At 48.6% G+C, this 20,843-nt stretch overlaps 1 protein-coding gene across 1 annotated transcript; it reads right to left on the minus strand.

Moving 5' to 3' along the window:
• Window positions 1–6,936: 6,936 nt before the first annotated feature.
• On the minus strand, window positions 6,937–16,413 carry LOC142860752 (putative butyrophilin-like protein 10). Its single transcript, XM_075992451.1, has 5 exons — window positions 16,320–16,413; window positions 15,795–16,148; window positions 14,802–15,083; window positions 11,888–12,070; window positions 6,937–10,804 (listed from the first exon to the last, which is right to left on the minus strand). The coding sequence occupies exons 1-5, from the start codon at window positions 16,402–16,404 to the stop codon at window positions 10,242–10,244; spliced, it is 1,467 nt and encodes a 488-aa protein (XP_075848566.1). The 5' UTR covers window positions 16,405–16,413; the 3' UTR covers window positions 6,937–10,241.
• Between the last annotated feature and the right edge of the window lie 4,430 nt (window positions 16,414–20,843).

Consider the following 20,843-nt stretch of genomic DNA (forward strand, 5'->3'; position numbering starts at 1 on the left):
ACAGAGAGATGAACTGGATGTTTTCCATGAGTGGGGCTTCAAGGTACCATGGTAAGTACAAAACAGCTAAAGCAAAGTGTCCATGCGGCCTGTAAAGATATGGCCATCTTTTTGCACTTGTCTACAAAGAGAAGTCCAGTTTGGTGGTGGGCTACATTGATTTCATAGGTATCCTTTGTCTGCACCTGATCCGCAGACTCCAGGTTGGATTTGCTGGGAGACCATGTTAGACATCAGGGGAATCTGGAGGGGTGGTTGCTTGTGGGATGGGAAATGCACAAGTTTGGGATGTAAGGAATGAAGAGAATACCAACTTCCAAAAGACTGAGCATGGTGGCGCACACTTTTAATCCCAGCACTTGGGAGGCAGAGGCAGGCAGCTCTCTGAGTTTGAGGCCAGCCTGCTCTACAGAGTGAGTTTCAGGCGAGGCAAAGCTACATGGTGAAACCCTGGTTTTGTTTTGTTTTGTTTAAGCCACACTCAGGAAGCTGAGGCAGGATGATTGTCATTAGTTTAATGGCTATGTGGAACAGTCTTGTGAACCCCTCCTCCCCGCTCCACCATCCACTCACACACCAACAGTAGGGAGAAGCAGCAGAAAGTAATTTTATTGTTTTTGCTAGGACCTTTCCCAGATGGAAAATGGCCAGGTTTTAAGGCACATTCAGACCTTGCTTGGGATTTCGGAAACAGCACTGTCATGTTGAGTATAAGAATACTGTGAGCTAGTTTTATGTGGCTAGAGGAAATGGTGAGGTCAAAGTACAGAATACACTATGGGTCAGGGGCTCGGTGTGTGTGTTTCTGCTATTTCCCCCCACCAGTTGGGTCCCTAGATGTGGAGCCATGTTCATAGATGAACAGGCTGACTATTCCAACATGCAAGTCATTTTGTTGGGCCTTGATCCCGGGGTTCTCTGGCAGCACCTCTCCAGCAGATGAAGTTCTTAACTCCCTTTGGGGACTTCTGTGAGGGTCTGGGCCAAACCTCTGGCATTTCTTTGTCAGTGAGAACTGGCTGTGGCTCCTCTGACCTAATCGCTACATAGTGAAGTGGAGACTGGCAGCAGCTGTCCCCAGGCAGGTCAGTTCAAAGGCCATTCTCATGCCCACCTAGTTTTCTAGAGCAGAAAACCCCAAATAACCAGAAGATTGTTAAAAATCAAGGGCAGGGCGGCTTCCACAGGTTTTATGCCACTTGATGCCCACATGAGGTGCTTTATTTCCATAAGAGAAGTTTAACTTAGAGATAGATAATTGAGTTGAACAGATTCTCTGTTAAACTGTCATTCATGAAAAAGAATGTGCTGTTAAGGAATTTCTAGGAGACAAACGAGACTGCTGGCTTTAGAAGCGAAATAGCAAGTGAAACACCACCATTGATACAGTACACAGGCCAACCAGGCTTAGACTCTCACAGAACAAATAGTCGGGTTTTTTGTTTGTTTTGTTTCTTTGGTTTTAGTAAGATTGCATTTTGGGAGCTGGTGGGGTCTGAGCAAGGGCAGGCCAACTTTAGGGCTCCTTGGACATGCATGCGGGGATCGGATATGAGCTGTGGGTTGTCACAGGACAAGTATTTTTTCCCCCGTTTTGCAGGGGCAGCATCTGAGTTCCTGTGGTTACTTTCATAAGTGTAAAGGCTGGTGTTCTGACAAGTAGGTTCTAAAATTCCATTTCTTGCCCTTAGACCTCAGTCCTAAAGGACACGAGCAACTCTCGGGGTATGCTGCCATGTGTTGTTTTCACTTTGAACTCGTCCCCAGAAAGCTGAAAGTGCAGAGAGGCTTTCAGTTTTCTGGCCTGAGGGAGGGATTTCAGGGGTGTGTGGTGGCCTCTGATTACAGAGCCAAGGCCAATACCATGCTCCGTCCATCATGATGGGTCATGCCTTCCCATCGTTGCAAAGGCTGACTTTTCCTTTCCTAGACACAGGTCGTCTCCCCCACCCTGCCCTGTGGGTTTGGTAGATACATTTCTAATTCTTATTAGGTATCTTGAGGACAGGGGCACCCCCTTTCTGTATCCTGGCAAAGAAGAAAAATCACCTGTCTCCAACCCGGAAAAACAGGGATTACTGAGGAATTTACTCAGGTACCTGAGAAAAATGCGTGCAAAGCATCACTCTTTTATAAAATCCAGGTCATATGCAAATGAGGTGACTTCTTGGGCTCTTCTGATTGGACAAATCATCACAGAGTAGCCAATGGGACTTTCGGGTTGCCCGAGGAGCCGGCCGTTTGTTAGAGCCAGATAGTTATGCTATAAGCTGTTTATTCATGTCTGGTGGCCTGCTTCCTGCATCTGTTTCCACCTACGTGGACCACAAGCATCTTGCTCGACTCCCTCTCCACCCCATTTTCCCATCGCGCTCAGGGCTCTGGTGACTCAGGTGTTGCAGCGGTTCTGCCCCTACAATCACCTCCAGCTCCGAGGTGCGACGTCCGTGAGCTGCGGAGCTGATCACCGCGCAAGACAGTGCCTAACGCGGCATTCAGCAATGCAAGGATGTACGCGGGCACGGAGGTCTTGTCCACCCTCAGGACCTCCTGAATACCAAATTCGGTGAATACCAAAGGCTCTTTTCAGAGCCAACCGGAATGGCTGAGTAGCTTAATGGACAAGCTTCATGGACTCCTGACCCTAAAGCCATTTTTACCTGGGCCAGAGTGGGGAATTTCCCCCTGGTGGCCTGGCGGAGGTATAACTGTGCGACCTGCTAGAGAGAGGTTTGTCTGAAACAAAACAACTGGGGTTCCTTCAAACAGTTCTTGAATTCTAAGCAGGTTCAGCTCTCCTGATGATTCAGGTGGGAGACACTGCCCCTAGCTTTGACCCCGGTACTTAGGTCAGCCAGTGCTACAAAGTAAGACCCTGTCTCAATCTAATTTATTTTTATTTTATTTTATTTTGTTTTTTCGAGACAGGGTTTCTCTGTAGCTTTGGAGCCTGTCCTGGATCGATCTAATTTTTAAAAATCGTATTGAGATGTTGACAGTGACAAGCCAACTAATTCCGTGGTTTTCCCTCCACCGCAGCCCTCTGCTGTACTTGTCAAGCTGTATTTATTAACTTGTCAATCCCAGCACTTACCCATCTGCACGCTCGATATAGCTCCCGAGTGCTTCAAAATTAGTTCTGCTCCTGACTGTTGATACACGTCGAATACACATCATGCAATAATTTGAAAAGGTATACTTTTAATCAACGTTTGGGTTTGTCTTTGACTAGTTTTCAAGGCCAATGTCCACCCTTCTGCGCAGCTACACACTTCCCAGGTGTAGGGGGCCTCAGGGACTAAAGTCACACCCTACTTGAGGTTTTTCTCCACCTCCTCCCGGGTTACCTATGGATATACAGTGTGGTATGTCATGACCTCACTACTTGAGCCCAAGTTGCCTGACCCCAAACAAAATAAATAAACAACAGGACCTGAAAGCACAATGACAATTCACCATCTTGGCCAAGGCAGGCAGATCTCAGTAGGGACCGGTTCCCTGTTTTGAGTCCTATGTTAACTGTCCAGCTTCCACCAAAGAGAAAAGGTAACTGTCCAGGCCCCACAAGTGCTTGGCTGAACACCGCCCTTTCGATCTGGTGCTCTCCTTGGGGAAATTATACTACCATGTCTCCGTTGCTGTTTTATTTACATCTACATTAGGAAAAAACAAAACGTGGCAGACACTTTGCTATGCGTGCGAATACTGATACTTACTCTTGATTAAGGATCTGAGTTTTAGCCATTTTTATCCATTTACAGAACTTGAGGAAGATTGTGAGACAGACTGCAGCAAGCAAGCCCGTCCAGTTTTTACAGCCAGCTGTTTTTCACCCTCACCTAAAGTCCCTACAGGTGCTATAGAAATCTCAATTTTATATTTCCGTGTAAACTATGGCCATTACTTTTGAGAATATTTTTAACTTTGGTTGATAATTTACTCATAAATGTGGATCATAGCTGGGCTCTGAAGAGATGGTTTAGCAGTTAAGAGCACTGACTGCTCTTCCAGAGGTCCAGGGTTTGGTTTGCCACACTCAACACGGTGGCTCACAACAGCTGGAGTCTGTAACTCCAGCTCTGGGGGATACAGCGCCCTCTTCTGGCCTCTGTGAGCACTACATGTACATGGTACACAAACCTCGTAGCTCAATGAGTTGGTGATAACAGAAAAAAAATACAGCCTGGATGGTGGATATCTATATCTATATATCTATATATCTATATGTATATATGTATATATATAAACAAAAATAACAAAATGTGTTTATATATATTTCAACAATATTTAAGATAACTTTAAATATTATTTTTCTTCCTGTCACACCTTTTTTTCTTTAAAGATTTATTTATTAATTATGTATACAGTGTTCTGTCTGTCTGTATACTTGCTGACCAGAAGAGGGCACTGATCTCATTACAGATGGCTGTAAGCCACCATGTGGTTGCTGGGAATTGAACTCAGGACCTCTGGAAGGGCAGTCAGTGCTCTTTAACCTCTGAGCCATCTCTCCAGCCCCAGACCTTTCATTAACAGAAAAGTTTATGAAGCTTGGCTAGGTGAGTAATTCTGTAGATCACACCAACAACCAAGAAGACGTCCTTCATTCTTAATTTTGTATTGCATTGTTTTGGGGATGCATGCACCACGGCAAGCATGTGAAGATCAGAGGAAAACTCTTGGGAGTGAGTTCTCTCCTTTCTTGACACGGCTCCCAGAGATTAAACTTAGGTCATCAGGGTCGGTGGCAAGAACCTTTACCCACTGAGCCATCTGGACAGCCCAGCCTTGGTTCTTTAAACTCATGCTTTCCCCAGCTTACCATAGTTTTACTCACGGTTCTCCCAAGAATGAGAAAGTCCTTTAGAATCTTCCTCACGCAGTTGCCGCCCACCCAAATAAATCATGGGGACATGAAAGGGTGCAATGAAACACCATGAGCATGCAGGGGTGAGGCCAGAAGAGCAAGGAGCAACTCCTAAAATGTGGGCTGAATGGTGCTCACTTCCTGTTTTCCTCTGTCTGTGATTAAACTAGACAGGGAAGGGTAAGAGCAGGTCTTACACAGAAAGGTAACATTCCAGTGGGGAAGGACTCTTGGGGACCTGAGCTCTACTTAGACTTGTACAGAATCACTAGGCATTTTAAAGGGAGAATGGGAGGCTGTCGAGAAGCTCAGCGGTAAAATCACAATCACGTGTCTCGGAGCCTGACTACTTGAGTGGATGCGGTCTCCGTAACTCTTGTTGTGGAAGAAGAGAACCAGCTTGTCCTCTGACCTTCATGCATGCCACAGTGCACATGCATGAGATTTAGAGCACACACGCACACGCGCACAAACACACACACACACACACACACACACTGGAACTAAGGGAGAATAGGGGAATGAGATGGAGAAGGACTTCATAGTGGCAGGATAGAGGAATGTACAAGTCAGACAATCCCACAGGATTCCCTGGACTTGCTCACCAGCGTTTAGAGACATGCTTCTACCTTTTCATGAAGCCTGGGTGAACCAGCCATGGTGGTCAATGCGTCAGCAGGGTTGGGCAAAGTGATGCCTCCTGACTTGGTAACATACTGCTTCTGTCTGTCTCCATGACAGTGCACTGAAGAAATTATCAGTGGGTATAGAAGAACCCTGCTCACCAGTGTGGATGGCCACCAGTCAGTTGGCTAAGAGCCTCATTGGAGCAAGGGGCTGCAGGCAGGAAATCGTGAGCACAAAGCTCAGTCCAAATTAATACTGGCAGAAGCCGAGTTCCAGTCCAGCCTGGATTTCCCGTCTCACAAAAAAATCAACACAAAGCTGAACTCTGCCTCCCTGTTCAGCTTCTGTATTAGTTAATTTCCAGTTCCTGCGATAAAGTATCTGACCAGGAGAAACTTAAGGAAGGAAGTTACTCTGGGCTAAGGGTTTCAGAGGAACTGTTCATGATGGCAGGGGAGGCATGGCAGCGGGCAGCTGGAGCAGGAAGCTAATAGACAGATCCCTTTTCAACCACACAGTGGAAGCAGTGAGGACAAGCTGGAAGTGGGTTGAGGCCGTAAACCCTCAAACTCTGCCCCCTAAAAATATACTTCTTCCCTTAAGGCCCCACTGCCTCAATCTTCTCAAACAACACCATCAACCGGGTACCAAGAGTTCAAACTCCTGAACCCGTTGGGGCATTTCTCATTCAAACAGGCACAGCCGATGTTGGGGAATTTAGAAGTTGTCGTTTACTTTTCTAGTGTCGTGACAATATCATGACCAAAAGCAGCCTGAGGAGGAAAAGATTTCAGCTTGCAGGTATGGCTCATCAGGAAGAGAAACCAGGGCAGAAACCTGGAGACAGGGACTGAAGCTCAGCCTGCTTTCTCAGGGCACCTAGGACCACCTGTTCAGGTGTGGCGTCACCTGCTGGGCCCTCCCACGAACATCAGTACAAATGGGTCTCAACAATGGTTCTCAGCCTGTGGGACTTGACTCCTCTGGGGTCACATATCAGATATTCTACGTATCAGATATTTACATTACGATTCATAACAGTAGCAAAATTAGAGTTATAAAGCAGCGACAGAATAATGTTATGGTTGGGGTCACCACTACGTGAGGAACTGTATTAAGGGGTCGCAGCGTTAGGAAGGTTGAGAACCACTGCTCTACGGTCTTGCCCACAGGCAATCCGATGGAAGCAGCTCCTCTGTAGTGTCCCTCTTCCCTTAGTGACTCTAGCTGTGTCAAGGTGACAGTGAAAGCAGGATAGGATTGGATGGTGAAAAGGGGCAGTCACTTGGGGTTTATCAGGTAATGTGCTCCCCAAAAGTGTCAGCTAAGAAACGTGTTTCCCAGCAACAGGAATGTTGTCATGACAACAGGGAAGGGACCAACACAGAAGTAAAGGAGACAAGAAAATGGTAGTGTGATTCCATTTATTTTAAAGTCCAGAACAGGGTGAAAGGGTTCATCACATAGAGGTGCCAAATAGAAAGCCAAGAAAAATGAAGGTTCTCAACTCAATGTTTTCAGTAATACTCCACAATTTAAACAAACTGACTTCAAATTAAGCCCAAGAATGAGAGAAGGGAAATCAAAACAAAATTAAAAAAAGCTTCACAGATGAGTGGCTGCCTGCAGTAGAGTCATGGTGGGGATGGAGTTCCACAGGTCCAGGGAACTTTGATGGCAAAGGACTCTGCCTCTTGATGGTGCTGCTACGTGAGTGTACACTTTGACCACTGTTCACCATGCTGCACCCTTCAAACAAGAAAGCTCGCGGGTGGGAGGCGGGTTAGCAGTTAAAAGGACCTGATGCTCCATCATAGGAACAGGAGTGCTGATTTCAGCACCCACGTTGGGCAGCTCACAAATGCCTTGACTGCAGCTCCAAGGGATTCAGTGCTCTAGTCTGGTCTCTGAAGGTACACACACACACACACACACCAGACATACACACAGATACACACGACAGACACACACTCACACCAGGCAACACACACACACACACATATAGACACACTCACACCAGACACATACACATACAGACACATATACACTCACACCAGACACACACACACCAGATATACAGATATACATGCTAGACACACACATTCACACCAGACAACACACACTCACACATATAGACACATACACTCACACCAGACACATACACACACACACCAGACATACACACACACCAGACACACACACATCTGACGACACACATACATACAGAAACACACACTCACACCAGACACACACACACATACATACAGACACACACACACACATGAAGACAGACATATTTTTGTTTTTACGAGACATGGTTTCCCTGTGTAGCCCTGGCTGTCCTGGAACTCACTCTTAGACCAGACTGGCCTCAAACTCAGGTATCTGCCTGCCTTTGGCTCCCAAGTGCTGGAATTAAAGGCAGGGGCCACTTTCTGGTGTGCACATGTACATTCAGACAAAACACTCACATGTGTAAAATACATAGATAAATCTTAAAAAAATAAAAACTAGCCGGGCAGTGGTGTCACACGCCTCTAACCCAGCACTCAGGAGGCAGAGGCAGGTGGATCTCTGGTCTACATATAAATTGTTTTAATTAGCAAATTTGTTACATATAAATATCACACTGATGAACAAACAAGGAAAAAAATAAAAACATTATCACCCCAAGGTTGAAAACGGTAATGGGCAGGTGACAAGGACAGGGCTCTTTCACTGAGCCCCTCTCTTCTCCCATTTCTTCCCATACAAATGCCAGCCTCTCTCCAAAGCCCAGCTCAGGACCACCGGTGCTTGTGACACTTCCTTGCTACTCCATAGACTAACTATGGCTGTGCTCTCAACTGTGAACCCAAAACCCCAGGCGTTCTTCATCTGTGTCTGAGGACCTTGACTCTGAAGCTCGTATAACTGCTACAGCCCTTACAGACAATGATCTCATTCTGAGGCGGCATTCCAGTGCAAAAGGGTGTGTCCACCACTCGGCAGTGCCTTTCAACTCTGACCCACTATGGTAGGTTGAGTGCCCCCCCCCCCGCAGATATGCGGGCATAACTGTGACTGGGGTCATCTGGAGTAAGTGTCTTCGCAGATGCAATCAAGTTACCAACCTCAGGGTGGGGGCAGCCTGTGTTAAAGTGGGCTCTGGGCTGGATAAGCGTATCCAAGAGAAAGATTTTTAGGGAGAAATCAGAGAGGAACTGGCCATACAATGACAACACCAGCATTTGCCCTGATGCTTCTGCCAGCCAAGGGGGGCTGGACTCTACCCCACAACGCGAGGGAGGCCTGGAGTAGATTTTCCAGTGCTTCCCAGAGACGCCAACCCTGCCCACACTTCAGTTCGATTTCTAGTCTCCAGAACATGGAGGGGGGAGTCCTTAATGGCTTTTAGGCCAGAGCACTTAACCTTAAGCCCCAGTCCCCCTGGAGGGGTCCTGAGCACCACAGAGATCCCACCAACAGACCCCCACAGCAAGAGAAAGTGTGACGCTATTTCTCTTGGGGCTTCCAGCCTCACAGCACAGGGCAGACTGCATTTTCTCAGCACCCGTGGAACAAGCACCATGCAGTAGCACCCCACTCCCCAGTCTCTTGTCTCCCTTCTGCCCACGGTCTCAGAGTGGAAGACTCTCAGGTAGCTGAGAGCTGGTTCCACCGTCTAGTTTTGTCTCCTGTGTTCTCAGCGTCCATCAACACCCACTTCGAGTCTGCTTTCTCTGTCAGCACTTTTGTGGTTTCTGTCCTCATCGAGCTCTGACCAAAGCCTTAGGAATCTTGAGATCTTTGCCTCTGTGCCTTTTGAATTAGTCTGCCATAGTGAGGGAGAGAAGAGGATTTAAGGTAGAAAGAGATTGGCGGAGTGAGAAAAGAGAGGGAAGGGGGAGGGGCTGGAGAGACGGTTCAATGACTGAGCCCAGGCTGCTCTTGCAGAAAACCTGGGTTTTGTTCCCAGTGCCCTCACCTGTCACCTCACGACCTCTGTAACTAGAGTTCTAGGGGATCAGATGCTGCTTTGGCCTCTATAGGCACTGCACTTAAGTTCGTGCGTGCACATGCATGCGCACCCCCCATCATCATCATCATCATCATCATCATCAGAAATAAACAACATTTAACAGGAAGAAAGAGAAGGGGAGAAGGGAGAGGAAAGCACGGAGGAAGGAAAAGAAAGACGAACAGGATAGAGTAAGAAGAGGGCAAGACCCAGTTCTGGAGCAGCCGCAGCACACCCACCACTGAGCTGGACAACCCCAGTTATTCTTATTGTGTCGTTTTCCTCACTGAGGGTCGGCAGCCTTAACAAAGGACCTCAGCACAGGAGAGCCACGTGATTCTCACTCCGCAGGAACCACTTTCTAAGTCCCAGAAGCTAGGATTCTGAGACATTGCTGGTCTCCTGGGCTAGTGAGTGGCACCTCTCTGATTTCCCACAGGGTATGTGTGTGTCCAGATCTCTCCTTTTACAAGAACAGCAGGTTTGTAGGGTTAAGGTACATCAAGGACTTCCCTTTAACCTTAATCTCTTTCAATGCCTCATCTCCAAATGACAACATCTTCAGAAATCCTGGGTGGGGTGGGGGAGGCGCTCAGCATTCAGCACAGAAACTTGGCAGAGGCAGCATATCCAGCCCCTGGTGTCTTGCCATATATTCACACAGGAATGCAATAAATAATACCAGGAGCCAGGGTGGCAAGAAGGCAGGAGCCTCTCCTAAGGATGTCTCAGGAGTCCCCGGGGAGGTCAAGGACCTCCAGAGGATTCTGTGTCTTCTTCGGTCTCTCTGATCACTGAGCAGATGGTCAGGGGTCTGGGGTCATGGGTCCAGAGGCAGAAAAATGGCTGTAAAAGACCAGAAAAAGACAGCCCAGAGAACACATAGATCAGGGAGCCGTTGGCTGCATTGTGAAAGGAGATTTCTCCTGCCTCAAAGTCTAAGGAGATGCCCACACGCCGGAGGGGTTGTGGAGGAGACAGGCGAGTCCTGGGGTAGGAGAGGGCCTGGAGTTTCTTCTTGTAAAACTCCAGTGCCCAGAGACCATGCTGAGGGGACTTGGGGATCCTACCTTCTCGTCCCAAACTCTCCAGACACACACCCAGAATCCAGGCCCGCCTGTCCCCGACCTCCACTTCCCAGTAATGCCTTCCTGCATCAAAGCGCTCTCGGGCCAGGATGCAGGGGTCCTGGTCAAATCTTTGGGAACTGGGAGACAGGTCCTGGTCAAACAGCAACCGCTTCACACTCTTCCGATCCTCAGACACTATGAGTTTGGGACTTGCAGTTTCAGGGTCCAGGGACAGGCTGGCTGTGGAGAGAGCAAAGTGGCAGAGGTGGGGGCTTTTGCCATCTTGGCCCGGCTTGGATGAGGGATCTAAGATTTGTCTCCTACTTGAAGGTTTCCCCTCCACTTCTATAAATCTGTTACCGGCCCCATTTAAACTGATTTTGTTATCCCCTCAGGCAGTGAGAGAGGCAGCTGTGAGCATAGCCTGGGACAGCTCCCTGGGGACTAAACTCTGTGGAAGAGAGACTGAGAGACCACCGCCAGCAGACAGAAAACTTGGAACTCACACCCACACCTCACAGCCAGTACTCCAGATGCAGGCTTTTCTGTGGGTTGCCTGTGGTTGGCATGTGTCCTCAGAGTTTGCTTGTTAGAAGCCGGGTCCTCAGTGTGAATAGCGGAGTGTGTGTGTGTGTGGGGGATTTTGTTTTGTTTTGTTTTGTTTTTCGAGACAGGGTTTCCCAGAGTCCTGGAACTCACTCTGTAGACCAGGCTGGCCTGCAACTCACAGAGATCCACCTGCCTCTGTCTCCCGCATGCTGGGATTAAAGGCATGCACCATCACTGGCCAGCGGTGGGGAAACTTTTAAGAGGAGGAGCCTCATCCAAGGTAATGCCTTATTGGAACATCCTTTAGTTCTCAGGAGACCCTGGCTAGTTCCCATGTGACCCTGATGTCCAAATCCCTTGCTTTTTCTGTCTTGCTATCTACCATGATTTGACACAGCAAAGGAGCCCTCACCACGTGGACCACGTGATGTTGAACATTTCAGCCCCCAAACGTGAGCTAAGTAAACATTCTGTTACACATGACCGAGCCTCAGGCATTTTGTTTCAGTGATGGAAAAATGACGAGCCCAAACTTCAAGCTCCTGTCTATCCGTTTTCCAGAAGGAGGCCCTGTAGACTGCTCAGAATTATCTTGTGAGGAATAACCCACCAAGGGATCTCAGGGATGAAGGGTTTCTTCTGGGTGGGTGATAGTCAGAAAATTCCGGAGTCGAAACCCCCACTAGTTCCCGCTGTGTTAGATGGCACAAAGACAAAGCCTCAGACCACAGCGTGGCATCTAGGTCTCCGGTGTGAGGGTCAGGACCCACTCACCATGGAAGGGCTCAGCCTCAGCATCGGCTCCCAGATCTGCGTCTTCTTCCTCCTCACTTTTATCCTCTTTGTGCGATCTTCCGAAGGCACAGGCAATTGCTGCTGTGACAAGCCCCAGTGCCGTGAGGATCAGAGGTAGAACTGGTCCCCTCTCCGTGGAAGGAGGTCTCCTGAACAGGGGGGCTAAGAGGATTCCAGGGCATCAAGAAAAACATGAATGGACTGTCTTTGTTGCGTGCACGTGCACGTGCACACACACACACACACACACACACACACACACACTCTACAACATTCCAGACTCAAGGGACACAGTGTTCACAGACCTTTCTAAAAAGGGTTCTGAAAAAATGAGATGTCTTCTGATACACAGTGCTATATTGCCTGCATATGTGTCCCCCCCCCCCCAACTGAAATTCCAGCCCCTTAGACGATGGTGCCGGTGGGCTGCGGGAGGTGGGAAGTCCTGAGGGTGGGGCCTCATTAGCAGGATCAATGCCTATATAAAAAGTCTCTCAGAGAGGTCCTGGCCCTTCCTCCACATGAGGACACTGCATGAACTGTGGAGTAGCCCTCACCAGACTCAGACCCTGCCCACCCCGCCCGTGGGCTTCCATTGTCTGTCTGGGACTGCTAATAATACACACTTGTCCATGGCCCATGAGCCCAGGACAACGCATGGCATGAGCTGAGGCAGAATGGACTGAGGAAGTTGTACATGCATGGCTGTATGGGTAAGATATAGATATTAGGTTTGCTATTTATAGAAAAAGAAGTCCATCAAAGTGTGAATCTGTGTAACTGAGGCAGAGACTTATTATTTTTGCAAACTATGCTGTTTTTGCAAAATTAAGCTGTAAGTTTAACAATGTTTAGAAATAAGACTTTTGTCAGGTGTGGCGGCACATGCCTTTAATTCTAGCACTTGAGAAACAGAGGCAGGCAGATTTCTGTGAGTTCAAGACCGGCTAGTGATATCCTTTTTCAAAAAGTCAAAAAACAAAACAAAACAAACAAAAAAACTCCCCCAAAAAAAACAACCCCCCCAAGCTTTTAAAGAAATAAACTTTGAATGGAAAGCTAAACATAGCCCTTAGTAGATAGATAAATCAACTGTCTGGATAGACCACAGTTAATTTATTAATAAGTTTATTGCTTTAGAATAAATGATTGTTTAAGTGTGGCAGTTTGAATGAGAATGACTCCAGTAGGATTCTATGTTTGAATGTTTGGTTCCCAGTTAGTGGAACTGTTTGGGAACGATTAGGAGATGTGGCCTTTCTGGAGAAGGTGTGTCGCTGGGAGTGGGCTGAGGCTTGCAAAAGCCCACACTACGCCTAGTGCATCTTTCAGCCTGTAACTTAAGGATCAGATGTGAGCTCTCAGCTACTTCTCCAGCACCATGCCTGCCTGCCACCATGGTCCCCGCCATGATGATAAAGGACTCACCCTCTGAAATGGTAAGCAAACTCCCAATTAGATGCTTTTTTCCCTCTAAGGTGCCTTGGTCATGGTGTCTCCTCACAGCAATAGAACAGTAACTAAGACACCAGGAAAGTCACAGAAAACTCTTAAATACATGTTACTAACTAAAAGAAGCCAGTCTGGTAAAAATGGATTTGGTGTGATTTCAACTATAAAACACTGGGGAAAGGCAAAACCATTTGAAGAAGAAAAATAAAGGTCAGGGGTCTCCAGGCATAAGTTGGAAGACAGAGTGTGGATAGAGAGGGTAGAGTGCTTGAGGCATCATGCAGTGCTGGTGATGCAGCGCTGGTGATACAGTGATAGTGATGCAGTGCTGGTGATGCAGTGATAGTGATGTAGTGCTGGTGATGCAGTGATAGTGATGCAGTGATAGTGATGCAGTGTTGGTGATGCAGTGCTGGTGATGATGCAGTGCTGGTGATGATGCAGTGCTGGTGATGATGCAGTGCTGGTGATGATGCAGTGCTGGTGATGCAGTGATAGTGATGCAGTGCTGGTGATGCAGTGATAGTGATGCAGTGCTGGTGATGCAGTGATAGTGATGCAGTGTTGGTGATGCAGTGCTGGTGATGATGCAGTGCTGGTGATGATGCAGTGCTGGTGATGATGCAGTGTTGGTGATGCAGTGCTGGTGATGATGCAGTGCCGGTGATGATGTAGTGCCGGTGATGATGTAGTGCCGGTGATGATGTAGTGCCGGTGATGATGCAGTGATAGTGATGCAGTGCTGGTGATGTAGTGTTGGTGATGCAGTGCTGGTGAACAGATGTCTTTGTCCTGTGTGCACCCCTCTGAGCACCCAGCACGGCTGGGTCCCATATTCTTGCTGACCCTGGTGGGTCTCTGCCTGTTCATCCCTGTGCTATTCCCCTTCTGGGTTTTCATACCTGGGGAGTTATGACTGTGAGATGAGGGATGTAGAAAATCCAGGGACTGGAGAGACATTTCAGTGGATAAGAGCGTGCCTGCCTTTCTGGAGGACCCAGGTCCCGTTTCCAGCACCCACATGGCGGCTCACAACCATCTGTAACTTTAGTTCCAGGGGCAGTACACTCGTACGCACGCAATCAGTAAAACACTCATACACATAAAACAAAAGAAATAAATAGCTATTTTTAAAGAAAAGAAAATCTATGCACTTTCTGGTTAGATTTGTCATGAACTAAAACTTCTCTTAAAAAAAAATTCTTAGAGCAACAACAGCAAGACCATTGTCAGGATGCATCTTTTCGCTTCCCTGCTGGATCTCCCTGCAACCCCATAACCGCTTCATTTTGGAAACCAACGTCCCCGTGACCCCCTTGGCCAGGCTGCAGGCAGGGGCTTCTCTGGCTCTGCCCCTACAGCTCTCTCCATACATCTCTGGCACCCAGCGCCTGGACTCCCGTGCTGGTGGCTTTGATGGCAGAACTGAACAGGTACTCACCAGGCAGGTAAGTCTCAGCCACCTTCTTCTCAGGGAAGAGGGGGTTAGAGATGGAGCAAGTCAGACCCTCCACAGTCCTTTCCTGGACAGTCACCATGGATACCACAGTCAAGAGGCCAGTGCTGGCAGAGGGTAAGAAGTGAGTCTCAGCAGGCACTGGCTGTCCTCTGAGGTCCAGCCACTCCACCTCGGGCTCTGGGAACCAGCCTGCTGAGGTGCACTCTGCCCGGATGCTTTTGTCCTGGCTGTCAGTCACGTGGATAACGGGCGATGAGCCCAGCCCTGAAGGAAGAACATCGGCTCAGACCCTGTAGCTAGTGGCTTGGGGAGGGGGGAGGATGTCTTGTAGGTGTTAGTAGGTTCTATGACTCTTCCTGGACCACCTATTTGTAATTAACACCACTAAGGCGGCACTGTGTTTCCAAATAAAACAGTCGAGTGAAATGGGAGATTTAAGGAGAAAAACAAAGTTTCCCACTGAATGTGGGACAAGGGAGGAGCTGGGGTCTGTCTGACCACAAATACCAAATTCTGTTAACCTAGGAAAACTTCTCCATACCCCCAAATAATCTCACTCTCTTTCTCTGTTTCATCCCCATGAGTCTCAGCTTCTCCCACTCTGTCTCTCTTCAGGTTTCTTTTTGTTCTTTCTCTCTGTGTTCCTGCCTTCCCTCTGTTTTTCTCTTCTTTACTTATGTCTCAATCTGCTTGCTTCTCGCTGCCTCTCTCTGACTCTCTGCCGCAGGCTCCGTGTTTTCCGCCTCCCAGTTGTTTCCGTGCCTTGACCCCCTCCCCCCACATCTGTGCTCCCTTTCTGCGAGTGATGAAGGGAAGGCAGATGGGGAAACAGCATTCTGTGGGAAGAGAGTTTTGCCCGGGAGGAGGTGTCACCAAGCCTCTCCAGCTTTGGGGCTCAGGGCTCTGGAGGTCTGGCATGGTGGTTGTTGCTGAGAGAGATTCCCCAGCAAAACGAAAGACCCACACAGCCCTCACCTGCCACCTTCAACCACAGGGTGGCCTGGTTGTGGGATGTGTGCTCCCTGAAGATGCAGTGATAAGTCCCGTTATCAAACATGGTGACGTTGTGTATCCTCACAGTAGCCTCTCCTTGGAGCATGCGGTCGCCGATGAATGTGGTCCTTCCCCTGTATTCCGCCATCTGCTCTTCATACACATCGTCTCCGTTCTGGTGCACGTGCACAGCTGGCGAGGGCTGGTCCCTGTACCACCTCAGCTCCATGCCCTCGGCACTGATGCTGGGTGACAGTCTGCAAGGCAACTCCTTGTCTTGCCCAACTATGGCCAGAAGTGGCTCAGGAGGTCCAAGGACACGGAAATCTGATTTCCCTTAGAGATGCAAATAGAAGGGCTAGGTTAAGTCACAGGCAGAAGACAGGTACTCCCCCTATACCCATTTCCTCTTTGAGGGTATGGGGGCTCCGTTAGTCCTGAGCTTCCATTGGAGACCTCAGTTTGATCCTGGGCACCCCTAGGGTCAGGAAGGGGCTGTTGTCCTACCGTTCCCAGCAGGCAGGAGCTGCAGGAAGATGAAGGTGACCAAGAAGCTTGACAGAGTTGCATCTCCATGGTGCGGCCTTGCCATCCCTACTGGGGACACACAGGATTAGGCACACCTCAGCCACAGTGAAAGAGAAGCTAAGAGTTTAACAGGAGAAATGAAAAACAGCTTAGGAGACAAAGCTGCTAATTCACACGCCACGTGAGTTCTTAGTCGTAGAAACATTGTCGTTTCCCACAGACGTCATCTGCAGACTTGCGCAGATGGCCCTCTGTGTGCAGTTTACCACCTACGCTCGCGGGAGGGGTTTTACGAGAGTTCCTGCCCTTTGTGGGCACATGGAGAAAAACCAGCTCCAACAGGGAATCTCGGGTCATAGGACCCTGTGACACCCTCAACTGGTCAATCACCCTGAGAGAACTTCTCTGGCCGGGAGTAGAGGGCACAGTTCCCTCCTTGGCAGGGATGGGCACCCCTCAGAACTCAGTAATTTAGGGTAGTTAGTATAATCTGTTTAGAGAGTAACTCTTGGGAACAGAGCGACTAGCCCAAGAGATCCTTCCTGGCACAGCCTTAGCTTGCCCTTCATATCTAGTATGCCACGTTGCCAAGAGCTCTTGTATGTTTTGCATACTCGGACAGCCATGGTGTCTCCCTGCCCACGGAGTATAGAGAGAGGTCCACACTAGAACACTGAGGAGTGCCATTAAAGAAGAAAACACTCACCTACCTTTCACCCTGCTGCCTGCTTTCCAGGGTGGCTTCCGAGGATTTTGAGGGAATTAGTTTGGTTCCCTGAAAACTCCAGACAGGGCACAGTCCAAATGAGCCTAGGTGTCTGTCTCCCAGTGGTGACAGGAGAGGGGAGCCTAGAAATGGAAGAATAGACAAGCGTACCAGCTGCTGTTGAGTCCCGTTACTGCCGTCGGGAAATAACCAGCTCTTACCTTTAGGGAAGTTGCATCCGAGGAAAAAGAATCTTCCTAATGGGCACGGCCAGCTGTACTGAGCACGGAAGATAAAGGCACTGGTAACAGGGGATAAGAGGAGGCATGGAGATGAGGGGAGGTGGCCAGTAGCAGGGTGGCAGCTGGGCCAGGTTGGGGCCATCAGGAGCCCAAGGGGAGGACACAGATGTCAGTGCTGGGATCCCAGCCAGTTGTAGGTGCTGGGGAATTCAGATAAAATTCTCTGGTTACTGAGACCTGCAGAGCAGCCACACTGGCTCCACTGCCTTTGCGGACATTGTGATGTTGACATTGAAAGTAGCCTGATTCTGGCCTTGGCAGTAGAGACTCCTATCCAGAGACCCAGACAAACCCTCCCTCATCCCTTCCCTGTACCCCATCACGGCATAGTCCTGGCCGCTCAGGTACTCACACCTTACCCTTGTCTCTTGAGCGAGGTACTGGGCCAGGCTCTATTTGTCCAACTCTTCTTTCTTATTGACTTAAATAAAGGTTTGATGGCCTTGCAAGCGTAAGGCGAGAAAAGAGCTAGCTGCCAGGCTGGGCCACTTGCCCTGTGCAGAAAGGACGGCTCCCTTTAGTCCAGCAGGTGAGGGAGACTTACGTGCTCTAGGCCCGGGACTATTGAGAAAGTCCAGCACCAAATCCTTCCTGACACACCTCCTTGGAAAACCCTCTGGAAAACACGTGATTTTAGGTGCGAACAGAGGAGGTACTGCGTGAAAACATGAGCTGTGCTAGCCAGGCAACAAGGCCACCTGAAGCTCATCTTACGGATCCCCGCGACTCAGGAAGGAGGCCCTAAACTTCACACATCTAGAGTAAACTCCTGAGTGGCCATGAGGGAGTACCGAGATCTCTCAAAGAATCGGAACTAAAGCTACTGTCTGAAGCTTCCCACCACTGGGTATATACTCAGAGGAGATTACACCCCTATGTAAAAATGACAGGCACATTCCCCGAAGTCCTACTCTTGATAGCCCAGAAAAATTAAAACAGACCCGCTCCATTGAAGGAGGAATGGACAGGCAGCAGGGAACTCTGCACCCACGGAAGGGAGTGAAGTCTGTCGTTTGCAGCCTTATGGACAGAACTGGAGATTATTATGTTAAGTAAAATGAGCTAGGCACAGAAAGATGAGTACAGCACCGTCTGGCTCATACCTGAAAGCTGAAATGTTGATCTCAGAGAAGCTGAGAGTAGACCGGTGGTGAGCAGAGTGTGAAGCCAGAAGGGGAGAGACAGCGACTAACAACAGATGCTGAGTTAAGAGTTACGTAGTAGCAAGATGCTCTGGTCTGCTAAGGCTCAGAAGACCATGCTGCTTACAGACAGCAGCAGTAGGGTAAGGGCTGGAGAGATGGCTCAGTGGTTAAGCGGACTCGCTGCTCCTCCAGGAGATCCAAGTGAGGCTCCTAGGATTCATGGTGGGTGGCTCGCAGCTGCCTGTAACTCCAGCCCCCTGGGATCCAACACCTCTGGCCTCTGTGGATACTGGCACTCACCCACACATACACATAATCTATAATACTAAAATGTTCTTTTAAAAAGAGTTATGACAAACGTTTGAGGAGATAGATGCTTGCCCTGATTTAGATGCTACACGTATGCATGCACATTATCAAAACATCACAGGTTCCTCATATCTATGCGTAACTTTAGTATACCAGTTATTTCATTATTACCATCATTTTTAAAGTTTTTTTTAAAGCGTTTTTTTCTAATCCTCCTAAGACCACATCTCAAATGCGGGGATTTTAGGCATCCACCATCCACACTCTAGCAGGTTCACGGCTGCTGCCCCCAGGCCCGCAGGAGGCAGATCCAGTGCTCACCCACTTTCGCTATTGGCTCAGGCCTGCATGCAGTATGTAGACAAGGATGATGCGTGACCCAGAGGCTCCATCTGGGACCCTAAGAGCTTGAGACACCCAGCCACTTGCCTCAAATATGGAGGTTAAGTAAGTTCAAGGCCATAAAACGCTGCATCCGTAAGAATTCAGCTAAATGGTTTGATAAAGGGGGACGAAAAGGTGTGTGGGACTACTGGTTGACGTAATGGTTTCGGAATTCTATTTTAAGGCACTAAAATCATTTTCAGATTAGATATAGGTGCTAGTTGGAATACAGCATGGATGTCTTAAGTGCCAAAGTGGTTTGCTTTATGCTATGTGAATTTAGCGTCAACGAAAAGGAAAAAAAAATAAGAAAAAAGAAAAAAGGACGTGAAGTGAAAAGTGGCACACACCACTCTCTCTGGATGAAATTAAAAAAATTAAAAACCAGAAACTAGAAGTCTAGCTTTTTGCCCAGTGGAATGGATTTCTAGCTCTTGTCGCCCTCTGCAGGAGCTAATGTGTCAGTACATCTGTTTGTCCAGATTTTTCTGGAGCCAGAGCCAGAAAGATGGTTAATTTGCTCTAAGTTCCCTTTGGCACTCGCCTTTTCCACCTGCAGCAGCTTTGCTCCGTGGGCCCGGAGAGGCGGGGTGGAGGGTAAGGAGTGGGGTGTCTGAGCTCTCTTCTCTCCAGGGTCCTCTGACAATGGTCCCCACGCTCCTGGGCCTCACCGAGGAGCGGCCCTGGTTTACAGCATTTTTGTAGCCACTACAGGGGTGTGTCAGTCAGGAGATTATCCCATTAGACCCATCAGGACTCCCTCTCCTCCCCAGACAAGGTTTCTTTGTAGCTTTGGTGCCTGTCCTGGAACTAGCTCTGGTAGACCAGGCTGGTCTTGAACTCACAGAGATCCGCCTGCCTCTGCCTCCCGAGTGCTGGGATTAAAGGCGTGCGCCACCACCGCCCGGCTGTCAGAAATGTTTAAATGACACGGTGCCTCACATTTTATTTGTACTTGACATCCTCTTTAACAGATGGCTTGTTAGATTTGTCAGCTTCTCTGTTCAAAGATCTGGGACCAAAACCAAAGAAATAAAGATCAAAGAAAAAGTTGCTGGAAATTTAAAAATGATCGTCTTTCTTTACATTTGTGAACAACACGTTTCTACATTTAATTCACCATTCATATGACTTTAGGAACAAGATCAAACCCCAATCCACCTGGAGTGAGCTTTATCTTCAGACAGCTGCAGATAAGGGAAGCATAGTGGTCAGCTCCTATAATCTCAGCATTTTAGGGCTGAGGCAGGACTGTCATGAGTTCGAGGCCAGCGCGGGTTGCACAGCAAGACCTTGTCTCGGAAAAACAAAACGCAAAACAAAAACCACTCGTAGGGCTGGAGAGATGGCTCAGCGGTTAAGAGCACTGACTGCTCTTCCAAAGGTCCTGAGTTCAATTCCCAGCAACCACATGGTGGCTCACAACCATCTGTAATGAGATCTGGTGCCCTCTTCTGGCCTGCAGGCATACACACAGACAGAATATTGTATACATAATAAATAAATAAATGTTTAAAAAAAAAACCACTCGTAGAGGTCTCTGTTCAGGTACGCTGTCTTAGTCAGCCACTGATTGGTGCCATCTGCGGTCACTCAAGGCTCGAGGGGTGGGGACTGAGGTTCTATCCAATCAGGCACGCATCCCGGGCGCAGGGGC

Source organism: Microtus pennsylvanicus, chromosome 11 (assembly GCF_037038515.1).
Source record: "Microtus pennsylvanicus isolate mMicPen1 chromosome 11, mMicPen1.hap1, whole genome shotgun sequence".
NCBI lineage: Eukaryota > Metazoa > Chordata > Mammalia > Rodentia > Cricetidae > Microtus > Microtus pennsylvanicus.

What these genes read in the sequence shown, in the direction of transcription:
- LOC142860752 (XM_075992451.1), bottom strand. Translation starts at nt 16,404, where the DNA reads ATGGCAAGGCCGCACCATGGAGATGCAACTCTGTCAAGCTTCTTGGTC. An exon ending in GCTCCTGCCTGCTGGGAACG is followed by an intron (nt 16,149 to 16,319) that starts GTAGGACAACAG and finishes TGCATCTCTAAG; the next exon opens with GGAAATCAGATTTCCGTGTC. An exon ending in TGAGGCTGAGCCCTTCCATG is followed by an intron (nt 10,805 to 11,887) that starts GTGAGTGGGTCC and finishes CTCTCTCCACAG; the next exon opens with CCAGCCTGTCCCTGGACCCT.